Below are 22,997 nucleotides of genomic sequence, written 5' to 3'. Positions count from 1 at the left end.
AATGGGCTGATTTACATGAAATTAATACTCTCTTTTGTTTGTTTTGTTTTTGGGCCTAAAATAACATGTCTGCCTGTGAATCCATCAAGGCTATGACTTGCATTGAAGAGAAGAGAGCATGCATAGATTACACCACCTTGCCTCAAACCACGAAGGAGTCAAGGCCACTGTGAACTGTACATTCTTGTGATTGTGCCAATGTACCAGTGTTAGTTAAAGTATCAAACATGTGCTGTGGAAGGAAGGAAGGAAAATAGATAGGAACATTTTTCCCAGTAAATGTTGCTAAACATATAGCATGTATTAATCATTTATGCTTCTTTTGTTAAAACTGATATGGTCAGGAATTTAGAATGAGATCAGGATGGGGAGACCTCATGCCATTGTGACAAGCAACAAGCTTTCCTGAAAATGCAACATTGTGTGTAGTGTGGCAAGAATTAGAGTACAAATAATGACCTCTTTGGAGGCGTGGTTGGCTTCTAGGCTCAATTTGGCTTTTAGCTCACTTTTGGCTTTCAGGCTCATTTGGCTTTTGTGCTCTTTTTGCTTAGGCTCTGCTTCATTTATATGGGTTCGGTACGAGAAACGTCGCGGGAGATAGCTGAGGGTGGAGATTGCTTCCGAGGAGAGGGCAGGATACCTTGCTCATATTTATTCTGAGAGTCCTTGCACGTCATATTTTTGGCACCAGGCCACATTCCTTTAAGGTCTGGTGAAGGAGGGGGTGCTTTCAAGGAGCAGCTCCTATCAGAGTGGCAGAGATGCAGCGAGAAGCAATAGATAGAAAGGCTTTTTTTTATTTAGATGTTACAATTCTAAGTTTATGCTTTGACTAATTAACTAGGTCTGAAAAGATATATTTTTCATATGCATTTATTTCTCTTTATGGGAGATTTTTGCAAACTATTTAATTATTGATTAGCCTTGAAAGACTATTTTTCTTACAAATGCTTTAAGAGTTTTGACTGATATTTTGCGCCACATTTTCTTTTCTACATGTGATGCTTATATGCAGACTGTAATATGTTCTGTATTAATGCTATTTTTCCTGTTTTCCAAATTCTGTAACCTGATTGATATTTTACTAATGAATAAAGGGTCAGAGAAAAACTTAACATTTGACTAGAAAATAAAACCCTTTAAAATACTCAACAACTCTCTTCATTGGCTTAAATAATAATTGCATTTTTGACTGCTCATATTTACTTAAAGTCTCCTGAAGGTAATACATGGTGTCAAGGGCCCAACACCTTTTCAGCGGTAACTAGAGGTAGCATGAGGGTTTTGCATTGAGAAATTACCAGATGAAATTACCGCTGCATCAGCCTCACCCCAACCGAGCCACTGATTCACTGGGAGGCTGGGAAAGCAGAAAGCCAAAGGGAGCTGGATAAGGGCACTTTTGTGTCACCCTTAATAATAAAATAGAAGAATAAAGTAATTTCTAAATCAGATGTGCAATGGATGTCTGCAAAGGGTATATATATATATATATATATATATATATATATATATATATATATATATATATATATATATATATATATATATATATATATATATATATATATAAATATTACCTACTGGCGGTCGCCAGTAGGTAGTTATAGTTAGGACCTAGTTTCCATAGGAAATTCTCAACATTCTATTTGGATTAACTTTGGCCCTGGTGGATGAATCTTTGCGAATTTCTCACAGAAGATGGCTCGGTCCGCTGCGCTCCTTCCCTGAAAGTTTGGGGGGGATTGGTGAAGTGGGGGCTGAGATAAAAGGGGGGTCCCAAAACATGTTTTCTTCATGTTATTTTCCATAGGACGTTTAGACACGGCTACAGGTCGAACGGCTGAATGGATTTATAAGAAATTTGGCTCGCAGATTACGCTTTTTTGGAATGGTGTAAATCCGTTCAGTAGTTGATGAGAAAATTAAAGTTAAAGTCAATTATATATCTGTAAGCGCGGACGGGTGCGCGCACTCAAGCGGCTGCGCGCGAGCGGAATTTTTTTTTTGCTGCGTGACGTCTGTTAACGTTCGATTCGAAGGAAATCAGGAAGTGTTGACCGCCATTTTGTCACTGCGAGTAAATATATTGTCATTTCAAAGCGTTGGAACATGGAAAGGGGAGAAGGTAGAGATTGTTTTGCTGCATAGGTTCTCTCAGGGTGTGCAGTAAGGCCCTTAAACGCTAAAATATATATATATTTTTTTTTTTAAAGTTGCGGGGTGCACGCACCCGGGCGCGCACACCTATTTACAAGAGTGTGAAAATGGAGATGAATCAGAAGTTTGAGTGCTTTGATATAAGGTGGCTCTGAAAAGAGCCCTTTTGTTAATTGAGTTTTTTCTGCATTTATAAGTAAGTACCGATGCAGAGTCTGATGTTGCAGAGGAAGATTCTGTTTCCCTCATCCGTGAAATGAACACCATCTGTCCTATAGATGTCTTGCATGTGGTAACGCAAGTTGTTGTGGTAAATAGAACCCATGCTATAATCTCTGAGGAAAGCAGAAACAGATTTATTAACATGTCTCCTTGCTTTCTCAATTTGTGCACAATGTTGATTGGACTAATTCCATTTCTGTCTTTGGCATATATTGGAATATACCAAGGCAGTTCTGGCTTCGTTATTACGAGCACTAGAAAACAAGACATTCTGGGCAATACCATCCTTGACGCAGCCTTTTATTCTACAAGATGGTGTCTTTCAAAAGCCAGGGGTATAGGAGTATGTAACAAGCGAGCCATTTAATTGAAAAAACTAAACGTGACAAACGGTTGCAGGATCAGTGAAGGTTGATTTTTTAATTGAAAGTATAACAGGATCAGTTACAATAAAATCGTCAATACGCATACCATGGGCGAGTATCATGGGTAACATTATTTCGAAGCTTTATTAATACAATAATCAATAATGAAAAATCGACATCAATAGGGTTGTCCGTATTCCTAGTCAGTACCCTTCCCCGCCCGCAATGTGCATAAAGACCGCATACATCCCCCATAACGTCAAGGCTAAGTAACTAGAACGTCATAAGGAGTTGCAATTCGCTCCCATACTGGCGCCATTTTGGTCGAGGTCAGGCAGGACCAGAGTATAGTTCAATGTGTCCAATAAGTAGCGGCAGGACCAGAATCCCTTTCGGCAGTTCTGGCTTCGTCATTACGAGCACTAGAAAACAAGACATTCTGGGCAATACCACTCTTGACGCAGCCCTTTATGCTACAAGATGGTGTCTTCCATTCAGAAAATATTGTTGGCAGCATTTTGAAAGGAAAGATAAACGGCCGTTCTCCTAGTGAGTCTCACATTGTTACATTTATGAAGAAAAAGCCTGAAGAATGTACAAACTGAAAACCAGTTTTTGTCTGCATAGCTTCAGCAGCAACACTTGAGTCAGCTTTGTGTGAAGCCGCCATCTTGATGCAATCAATACCGTCCCCCTGCACACATTCAGGGACCAGGCCGCATTGCGAGGGCACCGCAGGACGTGTCTTCAGGTCAAACGGATTGTGGGACAAGGTCCAGAAGACAAGAGTCACCAAAAGGCTAAAAGTCCCGCCGGACCCCGGGGGCCGGCCGCCTATGTCGGGGGCGATCTCAGATGGTGTCTTCCATTCAGAAAATATTGTTGGCAGCATTTTGAAAGGAAAGATAAACGGCCGTTCTCCTAGTGAGTCTCACATTGTTACATTTATGAAGAAAAAGCCTGAAGAATGTACAAACTGAAAACCAGTTTTTGTCTGCATAGCATCAGCAGCAACACTTGAGTCAGCTTTGTGTGAAGCCGCCATCCAATCAATACCGTCCCCCTGCACACATTCAGGGACCAGGCCGCATTTCGAGGGCACCGCAGGACGTGTCTTCAGGTCAAACGGATTGTGGGACAAGGTCCAGAAGACAAGAGTCACCAAAAGGCTAAAAGTCCCGCCGGACCCCGGGGGCCGGCCGCCTATGTCGGGGACGATCTCAGATGGTGTCTTCCATTCAGAAAATATTGTTGGCAGCATTTTGAAAGGAAAGATAAACGGCCGTTCTCCTAGTGAGTCTCATATTGTTACATTTATGAAGAAAAAGCCTGAAGAATGTACAAACTGAAAACCAGTTTTTGTCTGCATAGCATCAGCAGCAACACTTGAGTCAGCTTTGTGTGAAGCCGCCATCTTGATCCAATCAATACCGTCCCCCTGCACACATTCAGGGACCAGGCCGCATTGCGAGGGCACCGCAGGACGTGTCTTCAGGTCAAACGGATTGTGGGACAAGGTCCAGAAGACAAGAGTCACCAAAAGGCTAAAAGTTCCGCCGGACCCCGGGAGCCGGCCGCTTATGTCGGGGGCGATCTCAGGCCACACCAGGGCAACAAGAATGAGATCAATTTGCTCATACTGATCCATAACGCCCCGGCCTCTCCATGTCGTAGGCCGCAAGAGTGGGCGAAACTCAGCTGGCCGAGCGAGACTTGGGGAGGGCGCAGGAGCCAAGCGCCCCATCCCAGTCCGCGCTACCACACCGTCCCTCGGGGGCCTCCGTTAAGCTGTTCAGGGAGGCATCGCAGGCAGCGGTTCTTTAGATCAGTGGCTCTCACCGGCAAGGCTCCCCTCCGTCAGCAGCGATCGTTGGCGCTGTGGTTGCGGCCGGAGGTCCCGCCTAGTCAACGCCTCGGCCTCTCCATGTCGTAGGCCGCAAGAGTGATCGGAACTCAGCTGGCCAAGCGAGACTTGGGGACGGGGTAGGAGATAAGCGGCCCCTCCCAGTCCGCGCCACCACACCGCCCCTCGGGGGCCTTCATTAAGCGGTTCAGTGAGGCACCGCAGGCAGCGGTTCTTCAGATCACAACAGAGTCTCATGCTCGATCGATTGAGCTGGCCGAATCAGGCAACATGAAGGTGGGGAGGGGGGGCACCTCTTGCTCAACCACCACCTGAAGAGGTGTGGTTTAGTTCTAAACCAATGAAAAGTGTTACTTTTAGGTCACATGACCTAGCCTTACATCATTAGGAAACCAAAAGTGAAATGAACCAATGAAAAGTTTTATTAACAAGTCACATGACCTGTTATGCTTACGTTACGCGCTTCGCACCGCGCCCCGGATCGCTTCCGGGAAGCTGCGCTTCACGCACCGGATGCGCTAACGCGGCGCGTCATATGACGCATTACGCGACAACGCGATACTACAGTGTTTCTGGATGTTTCAGACTGAAGCTGGCGTCAGCATGAGAGCACCTCGTGGCTACGTTGTGGCCATTCTGCGAGCAATCATGGCAGAAGCTGCCCACCGGAAGTCTGCGGGAGTCGGGGGCCCCGGTGACTCTTGTAGTATCTTCAAGGCTGAGGGGACGCTTTTGGGAATGGGGCCCATGCCGTAGCAGTCAAGCGTCCGAGTTCCAGGGTTGTCCAGAGCCATCCTTGCAGGCCAGGCCCAAGTCTGTGGAGCCGACCGCCATTTCCTGAGCTCTGTGGCAGCCGCCTGTCGCTGTACCGGAAGAGTGGGTGCAATTCAGCCGGCTGGCGGGTGAGACGCTGTAATAGCAAGAGCAGGCGTAATTCAGCTGGCCGAGCGAGGCACTGTGCCGCAGGAGCGGGCGCAACTCATCTTGTCGAGTGAAGCGCTGGGGTGCAGCTGAGAAACCTCCACCTGGGGAGGTGGGGGAGGCTCGTTTGCGCCGCCTCTCCCTTCCAGTGCACCCCACGCCGTCTCCTGGCGCAGGTATATGTGATGGTTGGACCAGGGCACCGCAGGACGTGTCTTCAGGTCAAACGGATTGTGGGACAAGGTCCAGAATGGAAGAGTCACCAAAAGGCTAAAAGTTCCGCCGGACCCTGGGAGCCGGCCGCCTATGTCGAGTGAAGTGCTGGGGTGCAGCTGAGAAACCTCCACCTGGGGAGGTGGGGGAGGCTCGTTCGCGCCGCCTCTCCCTTTCAGTGCACCCCACGCCGTCTCCTGGCGCAGGTATATGTGATGGTTGGACCAGGGCACCGCAGGACGTGTCTTTAGGGGTGTAGCTGAGAAACCTCCACCTGGGGAGGTGGGGGAGGCTCGTTCGCGCCGCCTCTCCCTTCCAGTGCACCCCACACCGTCTCCTGGCGCAGGTATATGTGATGGTTGGACCAGGGCACCGCAGGTCGTGTCTTCAGGTCAAACGGATTGTGGGACAAGGTCCAGAATGGAAGAGTCACCAAAAGGCTAAAAGTTCCGCCGGACCCTGGGAGCCGGCCGCCTATGTCGAGTGAAGTGCTGGGGTGCAGCTGAGAAACCTCCACCTGGGGAGGTGGGGGAGGCTCGTTTGCGCCGCCTCTCCCTTCCAGTGCACCCCACGCCGTCTCCTGGCGCAGGTATATGTGATGGTTGGACCAGGGCACCGCAGGACGTGTCTTTAGGGGTGTAGCTGAGAAACCTCCACCTGGGGAGGTGGGGGAGGCTCGTTCGCGTCGCCTCTCCCTTCCAGTGCACCCCACGCCGTCTCCTGGCGCAGGTATATGTGATGGTTGGACCAGGGCACCGCAGGACGTGTCTTTAGGTGAAACCCTCAACTATGGCACCCAACATTCAGGACTTATGACATTTATGGAAGGCAGTAACATCGAAGAATCTGAGGGACCAAGCATATGCAGAGTCTTCCCCGGGGTATTTGCACAACGGTTCTCCACCCCCAGGCCGCCAGCTATGCTACCTTGACAGGACCAGTGTCATGCATTTGGATCGATGTTGCAGCAGGCTGCCATGTAAATAGTTAATTAATTAAACGTTTTACCCTGTTACTTTGTTGGTGTGTTGTATATATTTATAATATTTGCATAGGGTTTCTCGTTATTTTGGCAGGGGTGGGCGGCGGAGGAATTTCACTGAAAAAACCATGCATTTGGATCGATGTTGCAGCAGGCTGCCATGTAAATAGTTATTTAATTAAACGTTTTACCCTGTTACTTTGTTGGTGTGTTGTATATTTTTATAATATTTGCATAGGGTTTCTCGTTATTTTGGGCGGGGTGGGCGGCGGAGCAAATTCACTGAAAAAACTATAGGTTATAGACCATATATAGTTAAATATCTCAAGTCCATCTCTGCACTCGATGGAGATACAGGTCGTCGATCAAAAAATGTGCTGGCCACCTCTAATGGTAATAGCGTGGCCAGGGCTTTTGCCAATCCCTCTGCAAATTGCACAGGGTGCTCTTGTTTGACATGCCGCACCATGGTATGTATGGAAAAGGAATATTTTTTTGTTGGATTTCCTCTTGAGAGAAACGAGTCACATATCGTGCAGGTTACTTTTGATGCATTTACTTTCTTTTGATCTTCAGGATAAGTGAAAAATTGCCAGATGAAAGATTCTTTTTTTCTTCTTAAAGGTAGTCGATCATTTTGTTCAGATTCGGAAGATGAATGAGATACGGTAGCCATTTCACCAAAGTCTTCCGAAAAATGTAGGACGTTGTTCTCTCTTGAGAGTAGAAAAGATAGTGAGAGAAGTAGGTGGAGTCCTGCGTGTAAATTCCAGAATAGAAACTCGTAAGAACCAATTGGAAGTGTTGTTTTCATGTTGCAGCAGGCTGCCATGTAAATAGTTATTTAATAAAACATTTTACCCTGTTACTTTGCTGGTGTGTTGTATTTATTTATAATATTTGTATAGGGTTTGTCGTTATTTTGGGCGGGGTGGGCGGCGGAGCCGAGCTATCTTGCAGCCATCATGGCGTCGAGCTCGGTTTCTCTCACTAGTTTCGTATTTCTCATGAGGGGTTGTTCCTGATGTTTCTATTTTAGCGAGGTGAAAAAGAGATCCTATCAGTGGCCTACTAATTTTGCTCGATTCCTTTTGTTTTTTCTAACGATTTTTAAGTTAAAGTTTGCTAGCACGATCAAGTGGCTAGTCCGCATTTTATATATGTCTTTTTTATTAGGGGTCTCCTCCGGTGGAGTCGGACGATCTACCTCTAATAACCGGTAAGTGTTCCTCTGAAGGAATGCGTCTTGAAAGTGGCTGACTGTAATGTATGATATTTCACTCAGTGACTTTCAGGCCCATGCTGTTTCAAAACTGTGCATGTGCTTGAAGCAGGCGTAGGTATTGATGTAGCATTGTGAATATAGTGCATTGGTGAGCATTGCTGGAGCTGCATCACAGTTGCGATGCAACTCTAGCAATGTATTAGTTTTTGAGCACAGATGTGTTACGCATGTATGGTGTTTTTGTACCATGGTGCGCCACATTTCAAATGTGGCACACCATGGGTAACGGAGCACTACCATACTGTGGTGCACATTAACTGGTGCATATCTGGGTATGAAGTAGTTAACATGAATCTGCCCCATAGGTTACAAATCCGCGTTTAGTAGACTGTTTGGCCTTTGTAGTTTTATGTTTTTTCTGTTATTCTATGTAGGTATGTAATATTGCAAGATTTTTGTCACGAAAAAGAAGCCATGAGTATTGGGTTTGTGAAAGATTGCAAGATTTTTAAAATTAAAAAGGAAAAATCATGGCATTGTTTAATATAGTATTGTAAATACTTATCTTTAACAATGATGACAGAGTAAAAAAAGGTTAACCTGATGTTCGAAAGTTATTCACAGGCTTCTTTAGAGGAAGTATTCTATATGATTGTAGCGTGGGTGTTTCACTTTTTTATAGGTAATAGAATGCATTCTGCAAGCATGTAGTACTCCTCCTGCTACAGCATAAATATTCTTCAGTGCTTATTTTCATTTCGTAAGTGGTATTGAGACCGACACAGAACTTCAATGGATCGGAGGGGCTGTTCCTGTGCATCTGGAGGGCTGCCAAGCCGTTGCAGCAGTGGGAGTGAGGCCTCTCACGACAGAGAACTTCAATGGATCGGAGGGGCTGTTCCTGTGCATCTGGAGGGCTGCCAAGCCGTTGCAGCAGTGGGAGTGAGGCCTCTTACAGGGGCGTAGCGCAGCTCCTTTTGATGTTCACAATTGCAGATAACAGGGTAGAGATGTGAGAGAAGTGGGTGGAGTGCTTCGTGTAAATTGCAGAATAGAAACTACTAAGAACCAATTGGAAGTGTTGTTGTGAAGTCACATGACTTCACATGCGCGTCTCAGGACGTGTACGCGGTGATAGTATCTGGTCACGTACGCCATTTGGAAGTAGCGGTCTAATTCAGCGAAGTTTCAAAACGTGAAAAGGAGTAAATCCAAATATATCCGGATTTAATATATCTTCTGAGCTGGAATCAAGCATACAATTGTTAAAGTATAAAACCTTTTATATATTTTTTTTAAATATCAAGGTGTGTACATTCGGTCACACACGAAAGTTTAAAAAGACATTCGGCTCCATTTAATGAAAATTTTCATAATAATAAAAAAGAAGCCTAGGTTTACTGTCTTTGACGTAGTATAAGTTCTTTGATGGGTCTATGAAGAAATTTAATAAGTTGCAATCGCGAAGTTTTCCAGAAATATATAGGCGGGTGCGCGCACACGGTCGCGCACGAACGAAAGCCAAAAAAGGGGAGATAAACCCCCTTTATAATATGCTCCTGGAGCTGTTTTTGGTACAATGAGTTAGTTCTGAAAAGAACTTTTTTTTTTTTTTTTTTAAACAAGTGTTATGTTGTTTGATTTTAGACCAGGGCACCGCAGGACGTGTCTTTAGGTCAAACCCTCAAGTATGGCACCGAACATCCAGGACTTATGCCATTTGTGGAAGGCAGTGACATCTAAGAATCTCAGGGACCAAGCATATCCAGAGTCCTCCCCGGGGTATTTGCACAACGGTCCTCCACCCCTAGGCCGCCAGCTATGCTACCTTGACAGGAACAGTGTCATGCAGTTTTTGATTTTTTTAACTTGCAACAACATTTTCATGTGTGACACAGGATCAAAATGAAATGAAGAAATTTATCTTTTCTCGGGGCATTTATGACTCTCAATTTTTAGTTTAGTAAGAATGAGGCTCTGCTCTCCGTACAGAAGAATTTCTCCACACTCGTTGCATTTCATGTGCACCTTTGCAAGATATGGTCTTAAGTCCATCACAGCACTCGATGGAGATACAGGTCGTCCACCAGAAGATGTGCTGGCCACCTCTGATGGTAATAGCGTGGCCAGGGCTCTTGTCGATGCCTGTGCAAATTCCACAGGGTGCACTTGTTTGACATGCCGCACCATGGTATGTATGGAAAAGGAATATTTTTTTCTTGGATTTCCTCTTGAGAGAACCGAATTGCATATCGTGCAGGTAACTTTTGACGCATTCACTTTCTTTTGTTCTTCAGGATAAGTGAAAAATTGCCAAATAAAAGATTCCTTTTTTCTTTTTAAAGGTAGTCGCTCATTTCCTTCAGATTCGGAAGATGAATGCGGGGCGGCAGCCATTTCAGCAAAGTCTTCCGAAGGGTGTTGAACGTTGTTCTCTTTTGAGAGTAGAAAAGATAGTGAGAGGAGTGGGTGGAGTCCTCCGTGTAAATTGCAGAATAGAAACTACTAAGAACCAATTGGAAGTGTTGTTTCAAGTCACATGACTTCACATGCGCGTCTCAGGACCTGTACGCGGTGATAGTATCTGGTCACGTACGCCATTTGGAAGTAGCGGTCTAATTCAGCGAAGTTTCAAAACGTGAAAAGGAGTAAATCCAAACATATCCGGATTTAATATATCTTCTGAGCTCGATTCAAGCATACAATTGTTAAAGTATAAAACCTTTTATATTTTTTTTTTAAATACCAAGGTGTGTACATTCGGTCACACACGAAAGTTTACAAAGACATTCGGCTCCATTTAATGAAAATTTTCATAATATTAAAAAAGAAGCTTAGGTTTAGTCTCTTTGACGTATTATAAGTTCTTTGATGGGTCTATGAAGAAATTCAATAAGTTCAGATTGCAAAGTTTTCACGAAATATATAGGCAGGTGCGCGCAGTCGGTCGCGCACGAAAGCCTGGAAATGCGCTATCCATTTTATTGAGAACTGTTGCCGAGAGTGCGCACACCGGGTCGTGCACGAAAGTTTAGAAAGGCTATTTTTATTTACAGGCAAATTTTAATGCGTTGAAAAAAAGGCAAGGTACAGACTTTCTAATTCTGTATCGCTTTACAAGGAGTCTCTATGCAACTTGAACAGTGAAGAAAACGGCTTGTTTCTGAAAAAAACATTGCCAGAACTTTATTGACAAAAGTATAGGTTGTATACATGAGATATTTCTGAATTAGCATTTTAAAAACCTATGAAATTCACTGAAAAAACCATAGGTTTTACACACGTTATAGTTAGGAAGTAGCATTTACAAAACCTATGAAATTCACTGAAAAAACCATAGGTTTGACACCAGTTATAGTTAGCTGGAAATTTTACTGATATAAAACCAATGAAATTCCACGTTATAGTTAGTTGGACTCACTATAACTTGCGCGTGTAATGCACTGCTGATGACGTCACATATTACATCACTCATGACATCACTGATGACACCATCCTTGTGACACAGTGACAGACCTCCTTTCACTGTAATCTAACCCTTGAAACGCATATTCAAAAATAGAAACTAAAATGTTCAAAAAAATGGAGATACCCATACCAGTTACAACAACCAATTCAATAATTCCACCATGTATATACACATGCACTAATTCACCAACAGTTCTATATAGTCACTCATACATATATTCACTAATCATATGTAGTGATACACCTACACATCCTGTTACACACCGACAGTCATCCAAAAGTTATTCACACACATACTCACACATGCAAATAAACTATTGAACATACATTTATTTGCATAAACAAATATACACACACTACCACTTTACTTCTAAGGAAACTTACACATACTTACTCTCTTAAAAAATCACTTCTAGAAACACATACTAATTTAAACAGGAACTTTTACAATCCCTCACTCTCACATATAGTCACTTATATACATCAATATTCACATATACTACATTAAAACATATGTAGTTACTGATAAAGACACTAATAAGACAGTCATTCACTCACTAACACAGACATATGCACACAAATCCACCCATACAGTCCTGCACATATGCTGTCTTCAAAACACATACAAACAGAGACTCAGTCATTCTTGCATCTATGTACTAAGTAATACTCCCACCAAAGCATGCAAACACTCATACTGATACTAAGAAAAACATCTAATCACCTATATACATACACATGTACCTACTCATCAACCCATGCAGCCACTTATACACAAAGTGAAACACTAATACATGTATTTAAATATTTAAGCATTACTCACTAATATATGTATTCACTAAGATATTCAATAATATATACATATAAAACACATATTTATTTTTCAGAAAGACACACATTCACTGCATGGTGTCATCAGTGATGTCATGAGTGATGTAAAATGTGACGTCATCAGCAGTGCATTACACGCGCAAGTTATAGTGAGTCCAACTAACTATAACGTGGAATTTCATTGGTTTTATATCAGTAAAATTTCCAGCTAACCATAACTGGTGTCAAACCTATGGTTTTTTCAGTGAATTTCATAGGTTTTGTAAATGCTACTTCCTAACTATAACGTGTGTAAAACCTATGGTTTTTTCAGTGAATATATATATATATATATCCTTACACTATTATTGCCCCTCTGTGCACGAGCCTACCTAGTAGCTACTCCCTGCAAGCTCACGGAGGGAGATGCAGAAAGAGAAGTCAGCTGAATATTTACTTATTGGAGAATCAAATATAGCTCACTGCACCATTGAAGTTTCAGGTGCCTTGACTCTTCCACTAGCAGGAAGGACCGAGTGGCCAGAAGTGCTGTTGGTGGTGAGCACAGAGTTTGGCAGGGAATGTATCTACTGCCATTCTGGGAGAGCAATTTAGAATCTAGGACCTGATGTAAAAAGACAACATTCAGACGAGTGCTAGCAAATTGTGCATCACGTTTTTGGTGGCCTACAAGAGACAGCAGACCACCATCCTTATAATTGCTTTCTAAAAAGGAAAATCTTTTTTCTTAAATAGGCCGAGTTCCTTAAAGAAACTCTGGCTGCTTAAAAAACTAAACAAAATATCGGTTTTGGAAAACTTCAGTGAGAGCAGGCAGTGAATCCCTAGACTATTGCCTACTGTCCCTGAAGCTGCTTCACTGATTCCCAAAGGAGAAAAGCTCCAGAGAGACCCCTTACCTTTTGAGAATTAGTTACCACCCAAACTTAGGAGTCGGCGACAGATCATTGATTAGCGACACGAGGAACAGTCGCTAACCACCGATGTATACTCACTGACTCGCAATTTGGAAGTAAAGCCTTTAACACTACCCTTTCAAACTACAATTTTGCATGGTTTGCTAAACACATATTGTGATTCTGAAAACGTTTTCTAAATCATAAAATGGGGTTAGTCCATCAGAAAAAATTATTTAGCACTCGCAAACCATTTACTTCAGGGTTTGCAACTCCTAAATCACTCTGTACACAAAAGGCTCTTGGTGCCTTAAATACTGTTTGTATCTTGAGTATCAGACACAATAGAATGGAAACCTAAGGATTTGTAACCTTCCTAAAGAAGCAGAGAATGAATATCTTGTGCAGAATTTCTCAAGGCTTGGCTCCGTGCATGCTAGTCGCATTATCTCTAAAGACTTTGAAATTGGGAGACTGCTTATACTCCTGTGACACAAACTGAAATCAGCAAACTCTCCCATAACCATGATATTTAAACCTCTATGATCCCAACTAGTGTAACAAATTCTTGTGCATATGAGGGAGAGGCAGAACGTTGTGCGGGAATTATCAAAAATAGGCATTACTCAGGATGATATGAAAGACACTTACCAGCCCCTCCGGTTTTTTCGTCCTAAGGAAAACATTGAAGAATATGAGTCTCCCTTTCTCATGGGTGGGCCTTCAAGATTTAAAGTGATGCACAAGGGGAAACTGATCAAGGATTATGAGAAAGCAGAGCTGGTGACTGTTTTAGCCACTATTACTCAATCCAAATAGGACACCTGACCTGAAAAGTAGCAGTTTACAAGTTAATCCGCTCCTTTGATTGTTTTGGTTTCCAATCGCTTTATTTGATTCCTTACTAACATGCTTTATGCCAGAAGGGTTACAGATAATCTGAGAATGGGTGCATGGACTTTTCCATTAAAATCCAACTTCTTTTTGTTTGGTGGTATCTCACTGTTAAGCTCTATATGTTGACATTGATTTCGTTCTTCAAACTTAACTCACTTAAAGTTTATAGTATCTCAGTGCTGTCTACTGTATGTTATAATTAATGTGTCTACAGAAAATACACCCCTACAATGTTAATTTAGATATATTTAAACGTTTAGAAAGATAAACTACAAAAAGATGATTACTTTATCTACCATCTACAGGAAACCAGCCCCCAACCTCGTCTTCCTGACGCGCCATAACCTTTACATGTTATATAAACAAGAGTATCCAGTAGCTACAGTTAGAGATTATTCGAAACTGAGCCAGTGGAATCAATTCATAGGCTCCTGTGATTTATTTCACAATTTGTTTAAATATTCCATAAATGTATTAACATTCAAATCATGTCAAACATTAAGGGCAACACAAACTGATGACATTTTTCAACATATGAACTTTATAAACAAATAACACAAATAAAAAATTATTTACAAATGTGTATAATATACCAGCAATTTATGTGTAGTTGAAGAAACAAAAAAAGGCAATAAAGGCACAAGTCCATAAATCAAAAGTAGCGATCAGGCGGAGTGGCAAGTCAAAACTTGCACACCACTATACTTTCTCCTGCCTATATGCGCAGCTCTGGGGATCCTTTGAGTTAAGTTTAGGGTAACTAGGGAGGGAAATTAATTAAACCTTCTCCCTAAGCCCTCGAGGTTAACAATTCCCAGGCGCTGAGGTCACTTTCTCCTGCTTATATGCACAGCTCTGGGGATCTTTTGAGTCAAGTTTAGGGTAACTAGGGAGGGAAATTATTTAAAACTTTTCCCTTAGCCCTCGAAGCTAGCTTTTCCAAGACGCTGTTGTCAACGCGTTTCTAACTCCGTCACCATTAAGGGGGTTTCATCGGGACTTGGACGTGGTGGTGTCTATAGAGGAAAATCAAAGAAAAACAAGGTGTGGGTTACTAACACCTACCAACCTGATAGTGATGTGTTAATTCTCCAATGTTACGCGTAGCACGTTTGAAATGGTCGAGGTTGTTCGATAATATTCAGAAATTGCTGGCACTGGACTAATTAGTAAGGCCTGTCGGGGAAGAGGAATGTTTGTAAATGATGTGTTTAATGTGAAAGGAAGCGTACTTGTTTGTTGTTTGTAATCAAAAAGACATGCCTGCGTCAATTACGGTTTCTAAATATGCAGATGGAAGCCAACGGTCGCTGTTAGTTCACCCTCCAACATGACGGTTGAACTAACGCAGAATGTGTCGAACATAGTTCTGAAATATCAGGTGGTCTTTTTTAAAATATAATATATAAATATACAGGTTGCTTTTTTGAAGCACAAAAATTGCATGCTTGAAGGTCTAACTATCACAATCCCTTCTAGGCTTTAATCGAACATTTGAACTGTTATAAATACTCAAAAATGGGTTATAATCAGGGCAGCAGACTTGTTAATGGGCGCGCATCTCTAGGAGAGGCTTCGCAGGCGAATTGAGCTCACTATTTCAGTACGGTAAAGTACGTGCTCTAGAATCTGACTTACCGGACCGCGAACATGTTTTACATCAAGCGTTTAAATATCAAATTATTACATTGTTGTATACTACAGAATGACAGTGTGCGAGGTCAACTTGTTGACTAGCACGTGTTTTGATTTATTGCCTGGTGCCTTGATTACCCTTTTTTGTTTCTTCAACTGTACATAAATTGCTGATGTATTATGAACATTTGTAAATAATTGTTTAAATTTGTTATTTGTTTATGTAATTCATATGTTGAAAAATCTCATCAGTTTGTGTTGCCCTTAATGTTTGACATGTTTTGAATGTTAATGAATTTATGGAATATTTAAAAAAATTGTGAAATAAATCACACGAGCCTATGAATTGAATCCACTGGCTCGGTTGTGAATAAGCTCTAACTGTAGCTACTGGATACTCTTGTTTGTATAATTATCAGTGGTCCCATCCAGTTAGCTTAGGCCCAAGGCTTCCTCAGGTTTCATAACCTTTACATGTGGTACAAATTTCTGGGATGGACAGAATACATTGTAGGATCATTGAAGGAAGAAACTTGATATAATAGCGTGTCTTAAAAAGCCATGATCAAGTGTTTGTGTCTTATATAACTAATTCATCTATGTGTGCTGAGCCTAAACATAAGAGTTAATCATTAGTTAGCTCAAGTTGAATTGGTGTGAACTTAAGATATCAATATGCTTTTAACTTTAATTCCAGCATTTTGAGTTTCATGTTTATTGCATATTGGTATCACCATTAAGGACTAAGAGCACCAATCCATCAAGCTCTGAAACCCGCTGGACATAATTGTGTTACACGCTTTAGGTAGATTGTCCTCAGTCAAATGATTACTACAAGGGAGTGTTAGGGGTATAAGAAGACCCTGCCTGCAGAAGAACCTGTCACTGGACTAGTCCTCAAAGAAGGCACACAAGGAACCCTGTGTATACTTGGCACCATACTGCCTCTCATTCACTATTTCAATCAAAGGAGGTTCCGGAACCATGCACTGGTATGGCCCTTCTCTCAATGGCATTTATGTCTGGTACACAGAAATGCCCTAAGGCAATCCCTTGTGTCTACTTTACAAGACTTGAAACACAAACTCAGAGACTCTAATGAATTGGATTTATCTTGGAGGAGTAGTAAGATTAGATGGACTTTCTTCCTAAATATTGTCACAGTGGTAATCCACTAGTTCAAACCTTTCTCAGGGAACAAGAGAGGTATGCAGGCCTTTCTTTATATGTCAAGGGGGTAATGCTGCACTAAGAATTGTGATCTTAATGAAAGCTCCTGTCAAGGGCCCTCAATGTGAATGGCCATAAAAATAAGAATCTAAAATAAATTAAGCAGAATCCAGCCTGGCCTCTATTTCCTCAATACCCTTCACCATAAAAAAGAATGTTAACTGAATTTTAACTGGTCTCCAAGCCTGGGATGCACTGTAAACTCACATCTTGTGAATCATTATGCCCTGGTACCAGGAAAGAGGTAATTCCTACAGAAGATACAATGTTTGAGAATAGACAAGTGTAAAGCATGCTAATAATACAACTTTATTTAATAAAACTGTCTGACGCGCTATGGTCAAGATTACTGACTCCCATGTCAAGGATAACCAGTGGGCAGTCGAGCATCCTAATGATCAAGATGACCATATTGTGTAATATACAATGTCCACCTGAAACGAAATAGGTTGACTCGCATCCATACCTCCTCTGGGGATTTTTCTGCAAATATTATGCTGGATCCTCCATCCTCGTCTGTGGGGTACTCTGGGAATTTTCCAGTATTATCACTAAGAATAAAAACATTATGGGAGCAATGTGAAACACTGAATATCTTCGGCATTATATAGCACAGAATTCCAAAAGCAACTGAGGCCTCTCCTTTATACAAATATGAAATGCAGCACAATCATGTAAAATATGACACCCCACCTATAAAGTGATGTTTGCAGAAGTGTATATCCCTCATACCTTGATGGGAGAAGGTGCATCTACTGACAAAGTTATACAGATATTCACACAGTTTAGTCACTATCCAATATATTTAGTGAGACACTATACATTAGTCAAGTAAACAGTCAATCACACTGTTTCTACATCCTCCATCCAGATATTTATATTTATGTATCCACTCATTTTTCAATGCAGATTGCTATATGTATAAGACATATTTAAATAACGAACCAAACCACTTTCACTGGATGATGTCATCAGTGAAGTCATCAGTGATGTCATTTGAGATGTCATCAGTGATGTCATCAGTGATGTCACTGACCATGTCATGAATGATGTAATATGTGACTTCATCAGCAGTGGATTACAGGCGCGCAAGTTATAGCTAGCAGAACTAACTATAACAAAGGAATTTCAATGGTTTTGTACGAGTGAAATGTCCAGCTAACTATAACACCCCTAAAACCTATGGTTTTTTCTGTGAATTTGTAAGGTTTTTTAAATGCTAATTCCTAACTATAACATATCTGACACATATGTTTTTTCAGTGAATTTTAAAGGTTTTATAAATGACAATTTTTAAATGTATTAATTGTTATATTTATTTTTTTATACTGATTTACTACACTTTTTTAAGCTATTTATTTTTAGATATTTTATTTTTTAAATTACATTATACATTACATTACATAATATACTTTCTCAAAATGAATTACTTTAGTTTTAATACTTTGCAAATAGGCAATAGACTTTTAGGTACAGTAGTTACAGTTGTTGCAATGGGAAACACAATTTCAAACACAATGCAACATTGACCTCAATGGGAATTTCTAGTTAAATGCAATTAGTTACTTTATGGATTACTTTTGTAACCACAGGACTGGATCTTAGATTCAGTCCTGGGACATCTCCTGTAAACAATTGAGTAAAATAGTTTTGGTTACAGTAGTGATTTTTAAGGAATATTATTGTATTTTAAAAGTTGTCACTTAGAAACTTTTTCACATAGAATCACCAATGTTATCCTATAGGATGAAATTCAGTTAGCAAGTAAGTAGTGTTATTGTTACTTTTTCTTACTCAGTGGTGGATCGTGAATCCAGCACTGGTGCATCTCCTGTACACAGTTAAAGAATGCGTTTAAGTCATACAGGCGATTTTTATGGAATATTTGTAGTTTGTGAAAATCGAAGCTTAGAAACTTTTCTTGTGAAAACCAGACAATAGATGCCTATGGAAAGAAATACAAGTTACTGGTAAGTACGCTTAGAATTACTTTTCAGGGTCAGTGCTGGGCTAAAAGATGCAGCACTAGGTTCTCTCCTGATAACAGGTGAATAAATTGGAATTCGTTGGTCAAATGATTTTAGATGAATATTTTAAAGTTCGACAACTCCACACTTAGAAGAATTTCCAAGTGAAACCAATCAGTGTTAGCTTATGGAAGGAAAGGCAAATTACTGGTAAGTACGGTTAGAATTACTTTTCAGAATCAGTACTAGGCGCAAAGATGCAGCACTGAGGTCTCTCCTGATAACAGGTGAGTACATCGGAATTCGTAGTTCGGCTGATTTTAGAGGGTCCCTAGGGTCAAAGTAGCCCACCAGGTACCTCCAATAAGCGGCACAGAGCTGTGATGCAGAGAGGTGTAAAAAGGGGCGTGGCCTCTGAACACCTATCTGCAACGCAGCTCCCTGGCGCATACTGGAGATACCTGTTGGGCTACTTGGCTCTCAGGGACCCTCAGTATTGAAAGAAAATTAATTCCCCAACTTAAAACCCGCAACGGGGTACAGTGGTGAAAGAAGGGGACATGGCCTGAGGTGACATGTCTGCAAGCACGCCCTGTGACCCGTTTTAAGTTAGAGAATTAATTCCTCCTCAATCCTGTGGGTCCCTGGGGGCCAACTAGCCCACCAGGTACCTCCAGATGTTCAAAGATGCGACAATCAACTGTGTATAAGGGAAGGAACTCATACATCAACAATAATGTATTTATTTCAATACTTGAATAAATTTAAAAAAACGAATAGCACCTTTTTTTTTAAAATAAGGATAATTGGGGGTTTGGATGGGGAAGTGTATTAAAATTGTGGACAGAAACTGTACACAGTAACCAATAAATATACTTGTTTTAAAAAATAAATACAAAGATATTTGTTTTACTACTCGTTCAATAAAAGAGAGAAAGAATTAAAAGAAAAAGAATGAGCCAATACGTAAGATGATATAAAAAAACTAAAACTGTTGAACAAGTTTCACTTTTACAAAAGCACGTGCGCAAGTTAAACAGTGAAAATGTAAGCACGTGTCAACGGAAAAACGTGACCAAAAAATGGGAGGAGCACTAAATTGGTTCCATAGTGACATCAATAACCAAAAAGTATATAAACCACACCCGTAGGGTGATTACTTTTGTTTCTGTGATTTAATTAGGGGTGACCAAGCTACGAGCAAGATAAAGTTTATGATCGTCGGATTCATCTTCAGTTTATCGTCCGTTTCCTCAGAGGGAACATAAAGTTTATGCATATATTGTAATATATAAAACGTTATGCTCCCTCAAGAGGAGTTGGATGTATGTCGACGGAAGGAGGAAATAATTTTAAAGAGAGGTAAATTAATAGTATAAGTTTATGTTTTATATATTTTTCTAATGAGAATAAGTATATTATTATGATTTCTAAATATAGTGTGTAAAAGTATAATTGTACTTTGGAAACAAAATAACGTAAGAACAGTTCATGTATTATCGTCGCAAATTGAAAATACTACAAAGACGCAGAAAAAAGAAGGTTTGAAATATGTACAAATCAAAAAAAAATGATCAAATAATTCTCTTATTCTTCTAGAGTGAAAATGGGTGTATCAGTATGTATATTGTGTACTATTGTGACCTATTTTCACTAATAAAGAAATAGAGGTTTATCGTTGCAAGCAGTAAACATGTAAAAAATATTAATGTCAATGTTTTCATAAAGAGTAATTGAAAAGAAATGTACAAAAAACAAAAAAGAAAGATGAAAATGTGAGGGAGTGTTTGTAGTAGCACTTCTATTCTACTTTATCTGAAAGTAAATCATGCCCTCTTATATTAATAAGAATTTGGGGCAACACTTTAAAAAAAGATTTGAATACAAATATTGTTTGCGGAGAAAAAAGAGAGTATGTGCATATTTATATAGCGCGAAGTCGACCTAAAACTATATCAGCAATTTACATGAGCGAGGTATTTACAGTACATTTTCAGGCTGCCGTAGATTGCGTAATTTCTCTTTATTAACAGGATGTGGACGCGACACAGAGGCTCGAACACTGATTTCCAACACCAGTGTACCAGAATGACCACATACGTATATATATTAGCTCCCGTTCATGTGCCAAAAACCGTTATGAATAACGGGGTACCCCAATGAGTCAACCGGACCTGGGTACAGTAGGGGAATATAACAATGGTCCGTGACCAATACTTCAAGCACTGTATTATAGTTAGCAATCTTCAATCTGTATTGTGTGATTCAACTACAATACCGATAATTAATATCCATTACCAAAACATACGCACTCAACACAAATTTCAAGAGTGCACATATTTCACTGTGACCAACCAAGTTTAGGCGCCAAACAGATTTCAAATTATTCACAAATTTATTTACACATTTGGAAACCGTATATTCAGAAATCCAGGTTGCGCGCAAAAGCAAGAAAGGGGAGGATAGTGGTGGTGGTAGGATTGAGAAAAGTGTGATTCAGAGGGTCTAAACAAAGGTAACAAAGTATAATTCGTTCAAGAAGACTGGTAAAACACTCCAGTCAAGGAGACCTGTCCAAAGTACAATTATTCATTTACATGTCATTTGTACATTTTTCCATCATGCACACAATGCATCTTCTGTGGTAAGAGTAGGGGAGAGAGGTACAGGTCTCAGTTGGTAGAAGGTGTCGACGTTTCGACTCGACTGATGCTGTTAGGGAATTTGTAACCTCAGCGGTGAGTCTTCCTCAGGATGGGGGTATGGGCAACCTGGAGGGGGAGAGCACTGAGTTAGGCTAGGCGCTAAACGTGTGGTCACAGGCAAGGGGTCAATAACGAGAATACTGGCCTAAGACTGGTGCCAGGTAGGCTACACAGTCGGGTGAAACAATCAGAAGGCAGCTAAAGGGCTTCAAGACGCCTCAGGCGCTGCAATTGAGGGGAATTGATCATTCTAATTCCGTGGTCTGCTAGTAGTCAGCATGGTACATATGAATCAAGTACCTGGAAGACATAAGATAAATCTTAATAGTGGAGCTGTGTGAATCTGTAACCCAACACGAGTGAGTGGGCACCCTGAGCAGGAACGGGTAGCCAGGAAGCTTGCTCACATCCTGAATGACAGACTATGCACAAGGTGAATTAAAAAGCTACCCACGTGTAACTAGTGGCCGTGTGCAATGGTGACAGGCTGGGTGTAATAGTCATGGGTGCCGGGTGGGGTAGAGGGAGGTACATTTGTGGTGCTGCCATCTATGCCCATGTTATAGCGAGAAATGACAGCGTATAGTCGGAAAGCTTACCCACAGCGTGAATACCAAACTCTGTACATGGTGAAATACAATGCTACCCCCGTGGGGGAGAGGGAGATACCCTTGTGGTGCTGGCATCTTCGCGCTGGTTATTGCGAGGAAGGACAGCGTAATTGACTGAATAATCTAAATGATAGCGGTGATACCGTTATCCAAAGCCGGTCTATTGTGAGACATAGACAGCGTTATTGACTGGTTTAGGACGTAGATGTACAGTGTGGGCTAAAAAGCGAAAAATTGCTTCCAAGGCCCTGTCTAATACCATATAGATTCCTAAACGGATGGGGGGATCTCCAATGACCTGGATCTTACCTTGGCCAGTGGCAAGTCTCACGGCTCCATGGTGCTCCGTTGAAGGTGAGCAAGAAATGGAGACGTCTGGAGGACGGGGATAAAGCCCAAAAACGTGTGCGTGACGTGCACGCTTACAGCGCTTAGTCTAGTCAGGGAATCGAGCCCAGGTGCTCGAAAACCGCCAGGGGGCAGCAGCCCCAAGTAGATGATCGCTGAGATAGTTAAGGAGCGTATTCTGTCAAGTATGAATCCGGCTCACAGTGCAATGGTGGTCATGAATAGCTGGTACGATAATTTACATACTAACACAACAAGTAATAATGATAATGCATAATACATATACATGGGAGATTAAAACACCCGGGTGCTAAAGTGTATTCACATGTTTACAAATAGGTACTACATCGATGCATAGTGATGGAGACTAATGGAGGTGCACCATACCATGTTGTTACAGACTTTAAAGTCATAAGCCAATTCAATTACAAGGCTGATTATCAATTATGTACAA

General features: G+C 41.3%; 1 protein-coding gene across 3 annotated transcripts in view; it reads right to left on the bottom strand.

Moving 5' to 3' along the window:
- The window catches only part of LOC144768886 (dynein regulatory complex protein 11-like), a 743,718-nt gene that overhangs the window by 554,736 nt on the left and 165,985 nt on the right, over positions 1–22,997 (bottom strand). For all 3 annotated transcript variants that reach the window (XM_078652900.1, XM_078652898.1, XM_078652899.1), the window contains exon 7: positions 17,379–17,463. In XM_078652900.1, the coding sequence (XP_078509026.1) occupies positions 17,379–17,463 (85 nt within the window). The remainder of the gene's footprint in view (positions 1–17,378; positions 17,464–22,997) is intronic.

Source organism: Lissotriton helveticus, chromosome 7 (assembly GCF_964261635.1).
Source record: "Lissotriton helveticus chromosome 7, aLisHel1.1, whole genome shotgun sequence".
Classification (NCBI taxonomy): domain Eukaryota; kingdom Metazoa; phylum Chordata; class Amphibia; order Caudata; family Salamandridae; genus Lissotriton; species Lissotriton helveticus.
The sequence above is the reverse complement of the archived record's forward strand: the minus strand, read 5'-3'. Positions and strand labels throughout refer to the sequence as shown.